The sequence below is a fragment of the Opisthocomus hoazin genome, chromosome 13 (genome assembly GCF_030867145.1).
Source record: "Opisthocomus hoazin isolate bOpiHoa1 chromosome 13, bOpiHoa1.hap1, whole genome shotgun sequence".
NCBI lineage: Eukaryota > Metazoa > Chordata > Aves > Opisthocomiformes > Opisthocomidae > Opisthocomus > Opisthocomus hoazin.
This window is the reverse complement of record NC_134426.1, coordinates 28,803,667-28,818,994: the sequence shown is the minus strand read 5'-3', so window position 1 is coordinate 28,818,994 and position 15,328 is coordinate 28,803,667. Positions and strand designations below refer to the sequence as shown.

Genomic DNA, 15,328 nt, shown 5'->3' with positions numbered 1-15,328 from the left:
CCCGCACATCCCTGCCTGCACATCCCTGCCTGCACGTCCCTGCCTGCAAATCCCTGCCCGCACATCCCTGCCTGCATGGCCCTGCCCGCACATCCCTGCCAGAACCCGAGCTGCGACCGTGGAACGCGCGGATTTTGGGAATTTCATGGAACTCCCAAAGAAGACCGAACTCCTGGAAAACTTTGACCTCCCAAACAAGAACTAATGGGAAAGAGAAAGATTCCTGCCCCCAGCCAAGCCCCACTCATGATCCGAGCGTGACGTCCGTGGCGCGGAGCATCTCCCTCGGCCTGGCTGTGCCCCCCAGCTCCCGCGCGCCAGCTCAGTGCCTGGACACGGGGCACTGCAGAAAGCCCCTGATTTATAGCAACAACCGAAAACATCGGCGTTACCATCACACTTCATGCTAAATCCAAAGCCCAGCAGCTGCTGGGAGGAAAATTCGCCCTGTCCCAGTGAAACCCTGGGCTTTGTGGAAAAGGGAAGATTAGTGCGATTTCTTTCATGTCGTTTTTGCAGACCTGAGGGCAGGGATACACCCCCCCCCCGCCCCTCCACTCCCTCCCCCCCCCACGCAGCGCGGTGCAGCCGGGGCTCGGGCAGAGCTGCGGGCACCGGGCTGTTCCGCAGCTCCTGAGCTGCCCCCGTACCCAGCCCGCACCCCCTGCCCCCCCCGGCCGGACCCCTCCCCGCAGCCCCGGCAGCGACCCGTCCCGACCCCCCTCCTCCTCCTCCGCCCTGCTCCGTGCTCTGCCCCGGCAGCCACCCCCCCCCCCCCCCCCCCCCGACCCCCTGCCCGCTCCGGGCTGAGCCCCCGCCACCCCCTCCCCGCGCCGGGCAGGAGCCTGCGGGAGCTGCCGGCGGCTGCGGGGTGCGGGCCCTGCCCCGGGGGGGTTGGGGGGCTCTGCTGCAGCCGGGCTGCGGGCAGGGCTGTGGGTACGTTGCGGGCAGCTCGCGGGCAGATTGCGGGCAGGTTGCGGGCAGTTCCTGGAGCACGAGCTCCACCTGCCGCCGCCCTCCCGGGCCGGGCCGTACCGGTGGGCTCCCCGCAGCCCCCGGGCCGCCCCCCCGCGACCCCCGGGCTGGGACCCCCGGCCACTGCCCGCCGCTCCCCTCCGCCGACCCCAGCCCCTCCCGCACCCTCCCTGCCGCCCCTTCCCCCCCGCCCGGCACCCGGGGACCCTCCTGCCCCGCAGCCCGGGGGCTGCTGAGCGGGAACCGCCCGCCCCGGCCCCCCCCCCCCCCCCCCCCCGTGCCCCACGGCGCCGATGGAAGCTGGGGCACCCCCAGCCCCCCACTCCCCACACAGACAGCGGACTGCGGAGCTGTTGCACACTTGCCGTGTTCGCAGCGGGCATTACGGGCAGTGGGGACATCCTCGGGGCCGTGGGGACACCCGCGGGGCCCCCGCTCACACCCGCCGAGGCAGCCCCGGGACCCCCTTCCCCAGAGCATCCTCTCCCCACTCCCGCGCCCAGCCCCACCGCGCTGGGTGAGGGGCTGCAGGGGGGTCCCGGCAGCACAGGGGCAGCCCCAGCCAGCCCGGGCCAGCGTGCCCGGGGCAGGGCAGCGCACCCCGGGGCAGGGCACCATCCCCAGACCCCTGCCAGGTGGCTGCTGGGGTGACCTTGCCCCCACGCCCGCCATCGCTGCGGCTGGGAGAGGGGGATCTGCACATCCCGACCGTCTGGTGCTGCCGCCTCCCCTCTTCGGGCAGCTCGGGGGGCACCAGCAAAGCGGGACGGACGGACGGACAGACAGACTGCCTGCTGTCCCAGCCCAGGGAAATGGGGAGCGGGGACAGGGAGCCCTGAGGCGCTGGGGCAGAGCAAGGGAGCGGCCGGGCTGGTTTCTGCAGCCTCTCTCAGCCCCCGGCCCCCCTCTCTGCTCAGAAGGGGGGAAGCTGGTGGCCTGTCCCCACCAAGGGGTCCGTGGGCAGCCCGTGCCGCCTCTGCGGGGCTGCACTTGCCCGTTGTGTCCCCTGGGCCACCCGGGCGAGCCGTGGTCCCATCGCTCCCCTCGGTCACCAGCCCAGCGAGGTGACCCCCGAGCGCAGCGCTGGCTGGAAGCCGCTCTGGAGCTGGAAAGGGGGGGCCGTGGGGGCAGGGTGGGCAGCCCCTCACGATGGGTGGGCTCCGACCACGCCAGCCCCGCGCCCACGGTGCTCCCGACCCACACAGCAGCCCCGAACCCGCCTGCCCTGCGCCCGCCCCAGCCTGTCCTCCTGCCCCGCGCCTCTCCCCTCGCCTCTGCTCGAGGCTTCGCCCCCCGCCCGCAGCAGGGCCCCGCTCCCCGTTCGGTCAAACACAGCAGCGCCAGCCCAAAAATGGCCCCCCGCTCCCCGCCGTGCAGAGGAAAGGGAGGTGGGTGGTTAGTGGGTGAAGGTGGGGGTCGGTAGGGAGGGGACCCCTGTCAGCGCGAGAGCCCAGCACGACCCCCCAGCCCGGGTCAAGGACCAGGCTGCGGTCAGTGCGGAGCGGGAATGCCAATGGGAGGTGGGCAGCGTGAACCCAGCCCCCCAAGGGACCCCGAGCACAAGCCAAAGCCATTGAGGACCGAGGAAGAGAGAGCAGCGGGAGCTGGATGCTGGCCGGACCCACGCACCCCTGGACAGCGCTGCCCTGCCCCTCGGTCGGGGCAGCCCCCCCCCCCAGCCGCCCCACCGCTGCGTCCCCCCAGCAGCCACGGGCTGCGACGTCCCCAGGAGCCAGCCCTGTCCCCACCAGCAGCACGGGGCCACCGTCCCCTCCCGGCGCCCAGGGCTTGGTTCTGCCCCAGTGGTCCCCCCCCACCGCCCGCGGCTGCCCGTTCGGCTCGTGGCCGGGGGGGACCCTGCCAGTACCAACCCAGCGGTGGGAGCCGGACGCAGCCCTGGGCGCCGTGCGGTTACTCGGGACCACGCTGCCGGCAACGGCTTCCACATGCACCAGTCGCAAGATCAACTGCAGAGAGACAAAGGGAGCGAAGAGAGGAGCCCGGGAGCGCCCGCGTGCCGGTGCGGGGAGCGGCACGAGACCATTCCCCATGACGGGTGAACGGGGGCCCCACGAGAGCCCCACACTCGGGCTCTGGTGGGGCTCGTGGCAACGGCATCGCTTTTGGGCTGCAGACTGGGTTTGCTGGACCTTTACGGCCGTTACCGATTGTTACAGCGGTTTCTGCATCGTTCTGTTTCCACTCAGCCTCCTTTCTTTAGCCACGTGAAATTTCTTGGAAAACAGAAGGCCAACAGGGAATTTCTCACCCCCCTCCCAGCCTGAGCAGCTTCCTTTCCCCCACCCCGAACGGGAGGCAGAGATGCTCAGCAGAAGTGCAAATCCGGCTGCTGCGGGCGCTGACCCAGAGCCCAGGAGGAGGCCACTGTCCACGCGTCACGGGAACAGCATCTGAGCGGGAGTTAAGGTGCAAAGAGTGTTCGTTAGCAGCAGCACAGGAGCAAGGCAGGAGGGGTTAGCGCAGGCAGATGGTGACAGCAGCACGGCACAGCCGGCCGCACTCAGAGGACACACGTACTGGGAGAGAAACGAAGAGAAAAGCAGCAACGCTTGGTTTGTTTAATTCAGGAACGTGTTAGTAACAGACATCCACTGGCTTCCAAAGGAACTGAAAAGCTTCTGCTGATCAAACCGTTTTCGGCCCCCGGGCAGCAGCAGGCTCCGCGGCACAGCCGGGCACGGCGGGCAGAGCCCCTCTCCTCGCGCCGGCGAGGGCTGCCCGGCACCGACGCCGCAACGCCCCGCGCCCGCAAGCGTACTCACCCAGCTTTTCCGTTCCCTTCGAGGGCTGCCCGCGGTTAGCGGAGGCGCGACGGGGCCGGTTAGTAGGGCATGCGCTGGGGCCGGTTAGTGGGTTAGTCCCTCGGCAGGGCTGCGGCAGCCCGCGGCGGGGTCCCGGCGGGTTAGTAGGTTAGTGTCAGCAGCAGCATGCAGAGCCGGTCCCGGCGAGCCCCCCCGTTCCCGGGGAAGGGTCTGCTCGGCTCTTGCAGAAGCAGCAGGGCTCCGGCTCGCCAGAGCAGGGGGCATTTTTGGGCTTTGCCAGCGGAGGGTTTAGTCTGGGTACCACAACCCGCTCTCCGAACCGAGCGTCCTGCAGGGCTCTGCCCCTACCACCCGTGCTGGCGAGGCACCACGTGCCCCGCGCAGCCCGTGCCCCCGCGCCACACGTGTTTCCCAGCCCTGGCACTGCTGATGGCGAGAGACGGGCTGCACAGAGGAGGCAACGCCGGAGCGTGACTCAGCACCGCAAGGCTCAGGGGAAGGGTGCTGAGGGAGCTGGAAGCAGCAGAGGGAGGGAGAGGGTGATGAGGGTTGGACGAGATGGCCCCCTACCATTCTGTGATTCTGTGATTCTGGGTGCGGGCATCGCTGGCAGTGCTGGGCCAGCGACGGCTGCTCCACATCTCCACGAGCGCCCAGGGCCCGTGGATGGAGGAAGAAGTCCAGAAGGGAAAACCACGAGATGGAGCAGGGGAAAGGTGCCCGATAGCTTATTCCCCCCCTGAAGCTGCCTCTCGGCGGGAGCAGGCAGCTGAGCAGGGCGGGTTGCTGAGCGGCAGCGGGAGCCGCGGTCCTGCACCGTGTCCTGAGAAACCGGGCTGGGACGGGGCACCCTGGGCACCCTCTGCCCCGCGTTCCTCCGGGTCACCTCCTCCCGCAGCACGACCTCCCGCTGCTCCCCACAAGGACGCTGCTCCATTCCGGGCTTCAAGGGGCTGTAACGCCTGCCGTGAGCTGTGTCTGTCCTCAGCCCCCAGCCCCCCGCACGCCCGGCCCTCCCGCCGGCCTGGGGGGTGCTTGCTGGGCTGGGCAGGGGGGGCGATGGCTGCACCCGCTCTCGGGGCCACTGTCGGCCCCGCACGGCCCCGCAGAGGCCATGCCGCAGGAGGACACACTGCCCGGCTCCCTCCCCACGCTCCCGGCGGCTCCACAACCCGGGTGCTTCCTGAAAGCGGAGCAGAGGCAGGGTCCTGCCGGGACACTGCACTGCCGGAGCAGGAAGGACCAGGACTTCACTGGCAGACAAAGGGACGGGCAGGATCAGCGGGGACAACCAGGGTCCCTTCAGGCTCTGGCCATCGTGTCACCCTGAGGAGCTGGCACAGCTCCGCTCCCATCCCCATCCCCTTCCCCTTCTCCCTACTCCCACGCCGGTCGCGTTCAGCGCAGGGGACGGGTCTCATCCAGCCCGTGCCCTGCCCATCGCCGGGGAGGGCACACGGCGAGACCGACGCGCTGGGTCTGGCTGGGACGGAGCGGCAGGAGGGAAGGGGACCCCAGCACCTGGCAGGCAGACCACACACACCCACCAACCCGTGTCCTCAGGTGTCACCGCCACCGTCTCTTCGGCCGCGTCCCCTGCGGCCGCCGGGCTCGTGGCTCCAGCCCGTGGCAGCCGGCACCAGGGGCTGGCCCGGCTCTGGCATCGGTGAGCGGGCGGCGATGGCGGCTGCCCGAGCCCTGGCTCCCCTCCGGGCATGGCTGAACTGGCCAGGCAGGACCTGGGGTTGTGCCCCTCGGGCTGGTGGCACTGGGGAGCAGAAATGCTGTGAGACCCCAGGCAGCATGGCAGCCGCCCCCTCCCCGCCTCTGGGCATGGGTGGGGGACGCACCCTCTCATGCAGGTGGCCCTGGGGACGGTGTGACCCCACGGACCCACCCGGAGCCCGGGGAGAGCCCGGGAGGGGATGGGACCCCAGGGAGGAAGGGTGGCTCCCGGCTGTCCAGAGCCCTCCCAGGTTGTGAAGGGTGGGAAAAGCACGGGGCTGGCACCGTCCGCGTCCGCGTCCCCCTCCCCGGGGGTCCTACCTGTGTTCACCGGCTACGCGAGTGCCGCGCAACGTCCCCCCGTCCTGTCTGGCTGCTGGGCCGCGGAGCCCGCGCCGGGGGCTGTGTGTGAACAGACCGCAGGTCGGGCATTAGCAGCTGCAAAAGAAAGCAACCAGCGCAGCAAGGGAGAGCAACGCGGCGCCGTCGTCCCCGGGCAGAGCTGAGCCGAGCCGGCGGGCACCGCGTCGCGCTGCTGGGAGCCGGGCAGGAGGGCGGGCAGGGCGGGCAGGAGGGCAGGCAGGGCGGGCAGGAGGGCAGGCAGAGCCTGCCTCGGATCCCCGGCCATCCCCGGGCTCCCCATCCCCGCAGGACCGAGGTCCCAAGGCAGAATCCCCAGCTCCGAACCCCCCAGCTGCTGGCACCGCTCCCGGTCCCCGCAGCGCGGCCGGGCGCTGCCCAACGCTGGGGCCAAAGGAAGGGGCCAGATCCTGCGGGACGGGGATGTAAAACCTCTGCAGGGGGAGATGCTGTGCCGGCGGCTGAGCCCCCTCCGGCGCACCGGGCTGCCCAGCCCAGCCAAACCAGCAGCCCTGTCCCGGTGCTCCGGACCACGCTCCCGGGGACCTGCGCTCGCCCCCTCCGTGGGTCTGCTCGGCTGCCCACTGCTCGCTCAGGGTCACCCAGTGCCCAAGGAAATGCCACCTCTCCCTCCTGCGCCCGTCCCCTCGCAGAGCAGGGGGAGATGGACCTGCCACCAGGCACAGCGGGGCACGGGGAAGGACCTCGCCAGAAGCGGTGGCAACGCCCCAAACCGTCTGTCCCTGCCTGGTGTCGGAACTGCCTGCACTGCGGGCAGGGACTGCCTGCCACTGCCACTGCTGCTGCCGCTGTCACTGCCGCTGCCACTGCCGCTGCCACTGCCACTACTGCTTCTGCTGCTGCCACTGCTGCTGCCACTGCCCCTGCCACTACTGCTGCCACTGCCACTGTTGCTGCTGCCACTGCTGTCTCTGCCACTGCTGCTGCCACTGCCCCTGCCACTACGGCTGCCACTGCCACTGTTGCTGCTGCCACTGCCGCCTCTGCCACTGCTGCTGCCACTGCCCCTGCCAGTGATGCTGCTGCCTCTGCCACTGCCACTACTGCTGCCACTGCCGCTTCTGACGCTGCCACTGCCACTGCTGCTGCCACTGCTGCCTCTGCCACCTCTGCTACTGCCACTGCTGCTGCCACTGCCACTTCTGTCACTGCCACTGCTGCCTCTACCACTGCTTCTGCCACTGTCACTGCCACCACCACTACTGCCACTGCCTCTGCCCTGTGGACAAACTGGGTCCCCCGGACCCCGCACACGACGCAGGCGCTGGCCGCAGCGGAGCGGCCGACGGTCACAGCTGCGGTGGGTGCCGCTCCGCCTCTGCAGGGCTGCGGGCACACGGGGCCTGCGCCCGCAGCCAGCCTGCGCTGCCTGCCCTCCTCCTGCCCTGCCCGCGTCGAAGAGCCCTGGCGCAGCAGGTCCCGGGGAGCTGGGCCGGGACGACGCTGCAGTTCAGCTGCGGAGCCATGCTGCTGCCCGTCGCACGCTGCAGTTGCTGCCTGCAGGACGGTCCCTCCCGCGGGGACAGCACGTCCAGGCAGCGTCTGCAAACCAGCGGCCGCGGGAGCTGGGCTCAGGCTCGGCGGGGCCGGGTGGCTGCAGGCACCGGAGATGCCATCGAGCATCTGGCAAATGGCTTCCCCGCCTGGATCCGGGCGGGAGGTGCTACTGGAGAGAGTCCAGCGGAGGGCTATGAGGATGGTGAGGGGACTGGAGCATCTCTCCTACGAGGAGAGGTTGAGGGAACTGGGCTTGTTCAGCCTGGAGAAGAGAAGGCTGCGAGGGGACCTTGTAAATGCTTACAAATATCTGAAGGGTGGGTGTCAGGAGGATGGGGCCAAGCTCTTTTCAGTGGTGCCCAGCGACAGGACAAGGGGCAATGGGCACAAACTGAAGCACAGGAAGTTCCGTCTGAACATGAGGAAGAACTTCTTCCCTCTGAGGGTGACGGAGCCCTGGCCCAGGCTGCCCAGGGAGGCTGTGGAGTCTCCTTCTCTGGAGATATTCCAGCCCCACCTGGACACGGTGCTGTGCAGCCTGCTCTGGGTGACCCTGCTTTGGCAGGGGGTTGGGCTGGGTGACCCACAGAGGTCCCTGCCAACCCCTGCCATGCTGGGATTCTGTGATTCTGTGCCTGTGGCGGGGCAGGCGGGACGCGGCGGCACGGGGTGGCCGCTGCAGGATGGCCTCGCTCGCCCCGCCACGAAGCACATCGCGGGAGATGGCGGGCAGAAAAACAGTTTTGTGCGGGCAGCACTTCACGAAAAGCTCGCCTTGCGCACGGCGAGCGGCGACTGCCAGCTGTGAACTTGAGCTGCCCCTTGCGGGGGGCTGGCGGCACGCACGGTGCCCCGGGGCTGAGCTGGGTGCAGCGTTCGGGTTAAATGGGGGCTAAACCCCCCCTCAAGCAAACAGCAGGCCGGAGGGGAGCGCAAGCTCTGCCGCAGGCAGGAGCAGGGAGGTGAGGGCAGCAGGCGAGCCGCCCGCGCACAGCAGGCACGCCATCGCCAGGAGCTGCCCGTCGGCTCCTGCCGCGCTGCAGGCACCGCGCCGGCGGCTCCGCTGCCCGTGCCCGGAGAGACAATCTCCGAGATGCGGGGTCTGGGGACCCCCCAGAGCCCCTGGCAGCAGGGCCGATGTGCCCCCGCCCTCGGCTCTGCCAGCGCTGCCAACCCCTCCCTGCCAGCTGGCACAGCCTGGGCACTGGCACAGCCCGGTGTCCGGCACAGCCCGGGCTCTGCCACAGCCTCGTGTCCGGCAAAGCCCGGTGTCTGGCACAGCCCGGTGTCCGGCACAGCCCGGTGTCCGGCACAGCTCGGGCTCTGCCACAGCCTCGTGTCCGGCAAAGCCCAGTGTCTGGCACAGCTCGGGCTCTGCCACAGCCCCGTGTCCGGCACAGCCCGGTGTCCGACACAGCCCGGTGTCCGGCACAGCCCGGTGTCTGGCACAGCTCGGGCTCCGGCACAGCTCGGGCTCCGGCACAGCCCGGTGTCCGGCACAGCTCGGGCTCTGGCACAGCTCGGTGACCGGCACAGCCCGGTGTCCGGCACAGCCTGGGGTCTGGCACAGCTCGGTGTCCGGCACAGCCCAGTGACCGGCACAGCTCGGGCTCCGGCACAGCCCAGTGTCCGGCACAGCCCAGTGTCCGGCACAGCCCGGTGTCCGGCACAGCTTGGGCTCCGGCACTGCCCGGGCTCCGGGGCTGCGCAGCGGCGTCGGGCGCTGCCCCGCTTTGCCCTCCGCTCTCGGGGCTGGGCAGCCCTGGAGAAGGTGGGGGGAGGAAGGCTCCCTGCACACCCCGCAGCGCCCGAGCGTCTGCTGCTTTGCGGGCCCCCTGCGGCTCCCGCGCGGGTGCGGGGTGGGTGCTCCCGCACACAAAAGGCCGTGAGACAACGGGGCAGGGAAAATGGCTCCGAGAGGAGCGCGGCAGCAGCCGCCGGGTTAGCTCTTGGCAGGAGCAGGGCTGTGCTGACGCGCCCGGGGGGCCGCCGGCCCCAGCCCCCCCCAGCCCCCTCCCCAACCTCACCAGGCTTAGGAGAGCGGTGGTCTCCAGACAAAGCAGCCAAGCAGCCTTCTGGCCGCGTTTCCTCCCCGCAGCACTGAAAATCCGGCGAGACCGCACTTCCCCGCCTCCAGCCCCATCCGGATGCGGCTTCTGGAAGGGAACAAACACAGCCCCGGGCGAGCGTCAGTGCCGGGATCCCGGCGCGGGGGCTGCCGCTGCGGGGCAGCCCCCCGGGACACGCTGCGGGCCCCTGCTCCCACATCACCGGCGAGTAAGGATATATTGCTGGGGGTATTTTTTGTTGGGGGGGGGGTATTTTAGGGGGGGGGCCGAGCGGGAGGAGCAGCCGCGCCCGCAGCCCCGCAGCCCCCCGGGCGCGATGCCCGCAGGAGCGTCCGTCCGCTCCGGTCCCCGCATCCCCCCCGCCCCCCCGGGGCCTGGCCTGAGGCCCCCGCGCCCCCCCAGCCCCCCGAGAGGAGCCGCAATGCGGAGAGCAACGCCAGCGCGGCTTTACCTGCTCCCGGGGGGGAACTGGGGGGCCGCCGGGCTCCGCACGCTCCCGCCGCCGCCGCTTTGTGCCGGAGCCCCGCGCAGGGGGCTGCCCCGCAAACTCCTCCTCCCGCAGTCCCCGCCCGGCCCTGCCCACGCCGGGGGAGGCTGCTGCAGCCCCCCCCCCCCCGCCCCCCCGGTCGGTGACGCTGGAAAAGCGGCCGGTGCCCCGCTCCCGGCTGCGGCAGACCCCGGGGACCCCCACCCTGATGCCCCCCCCCGAGCTGCCCCCCCCACGGGGGGGGGGGGAACCCCTTGGGGACGCGGTGCGCAGGAGCCGGCCCCGCTCAGGGGGGAGGAGGGGGCGGCAGCGACCCCAGCCCAGCCCGGGGGTCGGGGGGGGGGGGGGGCTGGGGTCGCTGGGGCTGCCCCCCCGCAGCGCTTCGCAGCTCTGGCATCGCTCCCCAGGTCCCCGCCAGCCCCCCGGGGACCACCGCGGCCGGCTGTGTGCTGGCCCCGCTCCCGGCCCCCGCGCACCCCCGGGGTTCTGGGGCTGGGGGGGGTGGGGGGCCGGCCATGGCAGGGGTCACCCAGAGCAGGGGGCACAGCACCGCGGCCAGGCGGGTCAGGGATATCTCCAGGGATATCTCCTTGCCCCCGACTCTGGCCTTGGGCACGGCATCGCTCCCGGCCGTGCACCCCCGTGGCACCCCCTCCGCAACGGCCAACTTGCCGCCTTCGACCACTGAGCCTTTATTGAGCTTTGCCCGAGCCGGCCCGCGGGAGAGACGGTGCCCCGGGCCCGCGGCCGGTGGCACGGCGGCTCTGGTGCCGGCGCTCACTGCTGGACCCTGCGGATGGACTGGACCTGGCCCGTCTGCGCGTGGGAGCCCCACTCCCGCACGTGCTTGTACTCGCCCGCGTGGCTGTCGCTCTCCAGGAGGTACTGGAAGCCCCGGTACCCGGGGTACTGCGAGCAGACCCACCTGCGACGGAGCAGAGGGCAGCGGCGGCTCAGGACGAAGCACCCTGCGCCACGGGCAGGGTGCCGGCAGCTGCCAGAGCACCCCCAGATCCGGTGTGTGCCCCCCGTGCCGGGTCCCGGCGGGCTGCGAGGAGCCCCCGGGGTACTCACGCGCCGGAGCGGACGAGGAAGGAGCCCACGGCGCTGCTGCCCCAGCCCAGGGCCGGCAGCGAGGGGCAGTCGTCGCTCAGCTCCCCGCGCCTGCCCTGGAAGTTCTCCTGCTCGAAGAGCATCAGCCTGCTGCGCCCGTGGTCCTGCTGCCAAGAGGGGCACGGCGTCGGTGCGGCATGGCACGGCACGGCATGGCACGGCACGGCACGGCATGGCACGGGCCCCCGGCTGGCGGTGGGCTGCGGGGGCCGGCGGTGGGGAGCGGGGGCACTCACGGCGCAGGCGACGGGGCGGAAGGAGCACATCCTCTCCACGCGGTAGGCGTTGCTGCCGCTCCATGCCTCCCAGCACGGGTACTCGCCGCGCTCCAGCACGAACTGCTGGCCCTGGAAGCCGCAGTGCTCGAAGCCTGCCCAGCTGCCGGGGTGGGAGGCGGGGTGAGACCCCCGCTGCACCCACCACCCCGCTCACACCCGGGGCTGTGCCCGCTGCACCCCGCGGGGCTGGGGCCGTTCCCCGGAGGAGGCAGCCCCACGGCTCGGGTGGCAAAAGGCAACCATTGCCATCCTCCAGCCCCCTCCCTGCGTGGGGTCCCACAGCGCTGCGGGGTGGCAGCCCCCCGTGGCCCCCACTCACGCCCCGCTCTCGATCTTGCAGGAGCGGACGGTGCTGAAGCCGTGCTCCAGGGTGCTGTAGCAGTCGGCGGTGAACTCGTGCTTCTTGCCCTGGAAGAAAGCCTCATCCCACACCACGATCTGGGGAGGACGGGGTGGGTCAGGGGGCTCCACGGGTGCAGAGGCCCAGTGTGGACGCTGCACCCCCGTGCTCCAGCGTTCCCGGGGTGCAGGCTGTGTCGCCGGTGCTCCCCGGGCTCCCGTACCTTCCAGAGACCGGAGGATCTCCTGCAGCGGTCGGTCATGGTGGCTCTGCCGGGGCACGGGGGAACAGGACCGTTAAAACCTACCCTGGGGCTGGTTCGTCACCGGTCCCCACAAGCTTGGCCTCGCCGCTGCAGCCTGGCCAGGCCCACCAGCCCTGCGCCGGGGGCTTGGCCCCTCACCGGGACCCCCACGCCCCAGGACCGGGCTTCAGGCCGTGCCGGCAGACGGGGGCAGGAGCCGGGAGCCGCCTGCTCTGCTCTGCGGGGCTCGCTCCAGCCTCTGCCGGGATGGAACTGCCCTCGGCAGCCCGTGCGTGTCCCGTCACCAGCGGCGTGGCACCGCAGCGGGGTGGGCACACTGCCTGCCCGTGCCCGGGGCTTCCCACGGCTGCTCCTCCTGCAGGCAGACCCCCGAGCCAAACCCCCGTGCAGGCAGCCCCGGCGCGGGCAGCCCAGTGCGGGACCCAGCCGTGCCCGCCGCGTGCGGGCAGTGCCAGCGCGCGGGGCTGCAGCGGGGCAGCGCCCAGCCGGGAGTGCTGCAGAGGTGGCCACACGCCCGCGCCGAGCGGCAGCACCCTGCCCCGCTGCCACGGCCAGCGATGCCCCCGGATCCCCCCACCACCCTGCCCCGCTGCCACGGCCAGCGATGCCCCCGGATCCCCCCACCACCCTGCCCCGCTGCCACGGCCAGCGATGCCCCCGGATCCCCCCACCACCCTGCCCCGCTGCCACGGCCAGCGATGCCCCCGGATCCCCCCACCACCCTGCCCCGCTGCCACGGCCAGCGATGCCCCCGGATCCCCCCACCACCCTGCCCCGCTGCCACGGCCAGCGATGCCCCCGGATCCCCCCACCACCCTGCCCCGCTGCCACGGCCAGCGATGCCCCCGGATCCCCCCACCACCCTGCCCCGCTGCCACGGCCAGCGATGCCCCGGATCCCCCCACCACGCTGCCCCGCTGCCACGGCCAGCGATGCCCCCGGATCCCCCCACCACCCTGCCCCGCTGCCACGGCCAGCGATGCCCCCAGATCCCCCCACCACCCTGCCCCGCTGCCACGGCCAGCGATGCCCCGGATCCCCCCACCACCCTGCCCCGCTGCCACGGCCAGCGATGCCCCGGATCCCCCCACCACGCTGCCCCGCTGCCACGGCCAGCGATGCCCCCGGATCCCCCCACCACCCTGCCCCGCTGCCACGGCCAGCGATGCCCCCGGATCCCCCCACCACCCTGCCCCGCTGCCACGGCCAGCGATGCCCCCGGATCCCCCCACCACCCTGCCCCGCTGCCACGGCCAGCGATGCCCCGGATCCCCCCACCACCCTGCCCCGCTGCCACGGCCAGCGATGCCCCGGATCCCCCCACCACGCTGCCCCGCTGCCACGGCCAGCGATGCCCCCGGATCCCCCCACCACCCTGCCCCGCTGCCACGGCCAGCGATGCCCCCGGATCCCCCCACCACCCTGCCCCGCTGCCACGGCCAGCGATGCCCCGGATCCCCCCACCACCCTGCCCCGCTGCCACGGCCAGCGATGCCCTGGATCCCACCACCACCCTGCCCTGCTGCCACAGCCAGCGATGCCCCCGGATCCCCCCACCACCGCGGCCCCAGGACCCAGCCACACGGGGCACGGGAGCTGCGGCCAGGCTCCGGCGCTTACCTGGGGCGAGGCGCTGGTGCCCGGGCAGGCGACATGTCCGGCAGCCCTCCGGCGGGGTTTTTATAGCCTCCAGACAGAGACAGAGCCCCGGGGAGCGTTACCGAAATCCCTAACTCAGCACATGGCGGGGAGGAGGGACCGGGCAGAACAAAGGCGACGCTGCAGAGAAGCTGATGAGCCGGGACGCTGCGGCTCCCGCCGCCCCGGCCCACCGAGCACGGGCTCCGACTCCCGGCCCCGCAGCGCTGAAGCCGGGGCATCGCCCCCGGGGTCTGCCGTCGCTCCTGCCGCGTGCCCTGCCCCGGCGTGCGGCCGGACTGCGACCACGGCCACTGCTCTGGCAGCGTTCCTGCCTGCCCCGCGCCTCGGCTGCGGGCGCGGGGAGCTTTTCTCACTCACTTTTGTGAGAAGCAGGAGGAAAGATGTGTCTGCACTTGCAGCAGCGTTTGCTCTCCCTGCTAGGGCAGAGCATCTCTCCCCGACAGCCAGGGCAGCTCTTCTGCGGGTTGAGCACACGGCAGCCACGCAGCATCGTGACAAGCAGCGACCGGGGGCACGGGAAAGCAAGAGCCAGGTCTGCGAAGGCGTGGAGGGACCGAAGACGCAGACCACGGCGCAGGACGCGCTGCAGCAGCCTCCTGCCTCTGTGTGCAGGGACCTGGAAAGATCCTGCTGCGTCCACCCTCTGGGCACCTAAACACCTTCAAGCTTTGCTCATGGTGACCCCATCGTCCCAGGGTCGTGCCGGGAGCGCGCAGAGCTCCGAGGGCCGGGCACCTTGCAGAGGCACCCCCACAGCCCGCCCCTCGGAGCGGGGAGCAGCGGGGCGGCAGCGAGGGGAGGCCGTTGGGCCGGGTGTGGAAACCCGCGTGTCCCAGGTAGCACAGTGTTTTGGGGCAGCTTTTGCCAGCAAACTGCCAGGTGGCTGGGCTGGAGCCCCCCGCTTCGCGCAGCCGCAGCCCCGGCAGCCCCGGGCAGCACGGGGGACGCGGAGCGGGCGAGCGCAGCAGCCGTGGGCTCACACGCAACCGGCTGCTCCCGACACCCGCAGCCCCCAGCAAGTGTCCGTTGCCCCCAGGCTCTTGCGGTGGCCCAAGCGAAACCCAGCTTGCTGCCGGCCACCAGCGCGGTGACCACAGCTCAGAATCACAGAATCACAGAATAGTAGGGGTTGGCAGGGCCCTCTGTGGGTCATCTAGTCCAACCCCCTGCCCAAGCAGGGTCACCCAGAGCAGGGGGCACAGGACCTTGTCCAGGCGGGTCTTGAATATCTCCAGAGAAGGAGACTCCACAGCCTCCCTGGGCAGCCTGGGCCAGGGCTCCGTCACCCTCAGAGGGAAGAAGTTCTTCCTCGGGTTCAGTTGGAGCTTCCTCTGCTTCAGTTTGTGCCCGTTGCCCCTTGTCCTGTCGCTGGGCACCACTGGAAAGAGCTTGGCCCCATCTTCCTGACACCCACCCTTCAGATATTTGTAGGCATTTATAAGGTCCCCTCTCAGCCTTCTCTTCTTCAGGCTGAACAAGCTCACTCGCCCTCCGCGACGTGCCGCAGCGCCAGCGCCCGGGCAGGGGACACGGCAGCGGGAGCTCCGTGCGTGGCAGGGCTCGCCGGCGCGGGACGAACCCCACATACCAGGCACGTGGCCGTGGCTGTGCCCGGCGGGTCCCAGCCGGATCGGCTCCAGCCGTCCCCACGGGGTGAGGCGTGGGCAGCTCTTCGCTGCGTCTGAGCCGCGCATCCCACGTGCCCCTCCGTGCCGGGGCGGGACGGTGCAGCGAGCGGCCGGTGCGGGATGGG

The 15,328-nt window shown here is 71.5% G+C and overlaps 3 protein-coding genes across 7 annotated transcripts; all 3 read right to left on the bottom strand.

Moving 5' to 3' along the window:
- Positions 1–1,318: 1,318 nt before the first annotated feature.
- LOC142363029 (uncharacterized) lies at positions 1,319–7,771 on the bottom strand. Of its 5 annotated transcripts, none has more exons than XM_075434854.1 (3): positions 5,805–7,771; positions 2,847–2,942; positions 1,319–2,080 (listed from the first exon to the last, which is right to left on the bottom strand). In XM_075434854.1, exon 1 carries the CDS (start codon positions 7,485–7,487, stop codon positions 5,811–5,813), a length of 1,677 nt encoding a protein of 558 aa, XP_075290969.1. In that variant the 5' UTR covers positions 7,488–7,771; the 3' UTR covers positions 1,319–2,080; positions 2,847–2,942; positions 5,805–5,810. The 5 variants fall into 5 exon arrangements, with proteins under 5 accessions (XP_075290969.1, XP_075290967.1, XP_075290968.1 ...); XM_075434852.1 differs by having other exon boundaries at positions 2,847–3,386; positions 3,514–7,770; XM_075434853.1 differs by having other exon boundaries at positions 5,310–7,770.
- Positions 7,772–7,841: 70 nt separating this feature from the next.
- On the bottom strand, positions 7,842–10,538 carry LOC142362980 (uncharacterized). The gene is made up of 3 exons (XM_075434453.1): positions 10,512–10,538; positions 9,882–10,005; positions 7,842–9,517 (listed from the first exon to the last, which is right to left on the bottom strand). Exons 1-3 carry the CDS (start codon positions 10,536–10,538, stop codon positions 8,121–8,123), a joined length of 1,548 nt encoding a protein of 515 aa, XP_075290568.1. The 3' UTR covers positions 7,842–8,120.
- A 55-nt stretch (positions 10,539–10,593) lies between these two features.
- Positions 10,594–13,834, bottom strand: CRYBA4 (crystallin beta A4). Its single transcript, XM_075434670.1, has 6 exons — positions 13,534–13,834; positions 11,872–11,917; positions 11,628–11,746; positions 11,267–11,408; positions 10,992–11,134; positions 10,594–10,842 (listed from the first exon to the last, which is right to left on the bottom strand). Exons 1-6 carry the CDS (start codon positions 13,791–13,793, stop codon positions 10,695–10,697), a joined length of 858 nt encoding a protein of 285 aa, XP_075290785.1. The 5' UTR covers positions 13,794–13,834; the 3' UTR covers positions 10,594–10,694.
- Between the last annotated feature and the right edge of the window lie 1,494 nt (positions 13,835–15,328).

Coding starts and splice junctions, on each gene's coding strand:
- LOC142363029 (XM_075434854.1), bottom strand. CDS start 7,487: ATGCTCGATGGCATCTCCGGTGCCTGCAGCCACCCGGCCCCGCCGAGC.
- CRYBA4 (XM_075434670.1), bottom strand. CDS start 13,793: ATGCCCCGGCTTCAGCGCTGCGGGGCCGGGAGTCGGAGCCCGTGCTCG. Junction 11,747..11,871: donor GATCCTCCGGTCTCTGGAAG/GTACGGGAGCCC, acceptor CGTCCTCCCCAG/ATCGTGGTGTGGGATGAGGC. Junction 11,409..11,627: donor TGCAAGATCGAGAGCGGGGC/GTGAGTGGGGGC, acceptor CCACCCCGGCAG/CTGGGCAGGCTTCGAGCACT.
- LOC142362980 (XM_075434453.1), bottom strand. CDS start 10,538: ATGCCGTGCCCAAGGCCAGAGTCGGGG. Junction 10,006..10,511: donor GCCCAAGGCCAGAGTCGGGG/GCAAGGAGATAT, acceptor CGGCGTGGGCAG/GGCCGGGCGGGGACTGCGGG. Junction 9,518..9,881: donor CAGTTCCCCCCCGGGAGCAG/GTAAAGCCGCGC, acceptor GTTCCCTTCCAG/AAGCCGCATCCGGATGGGGC.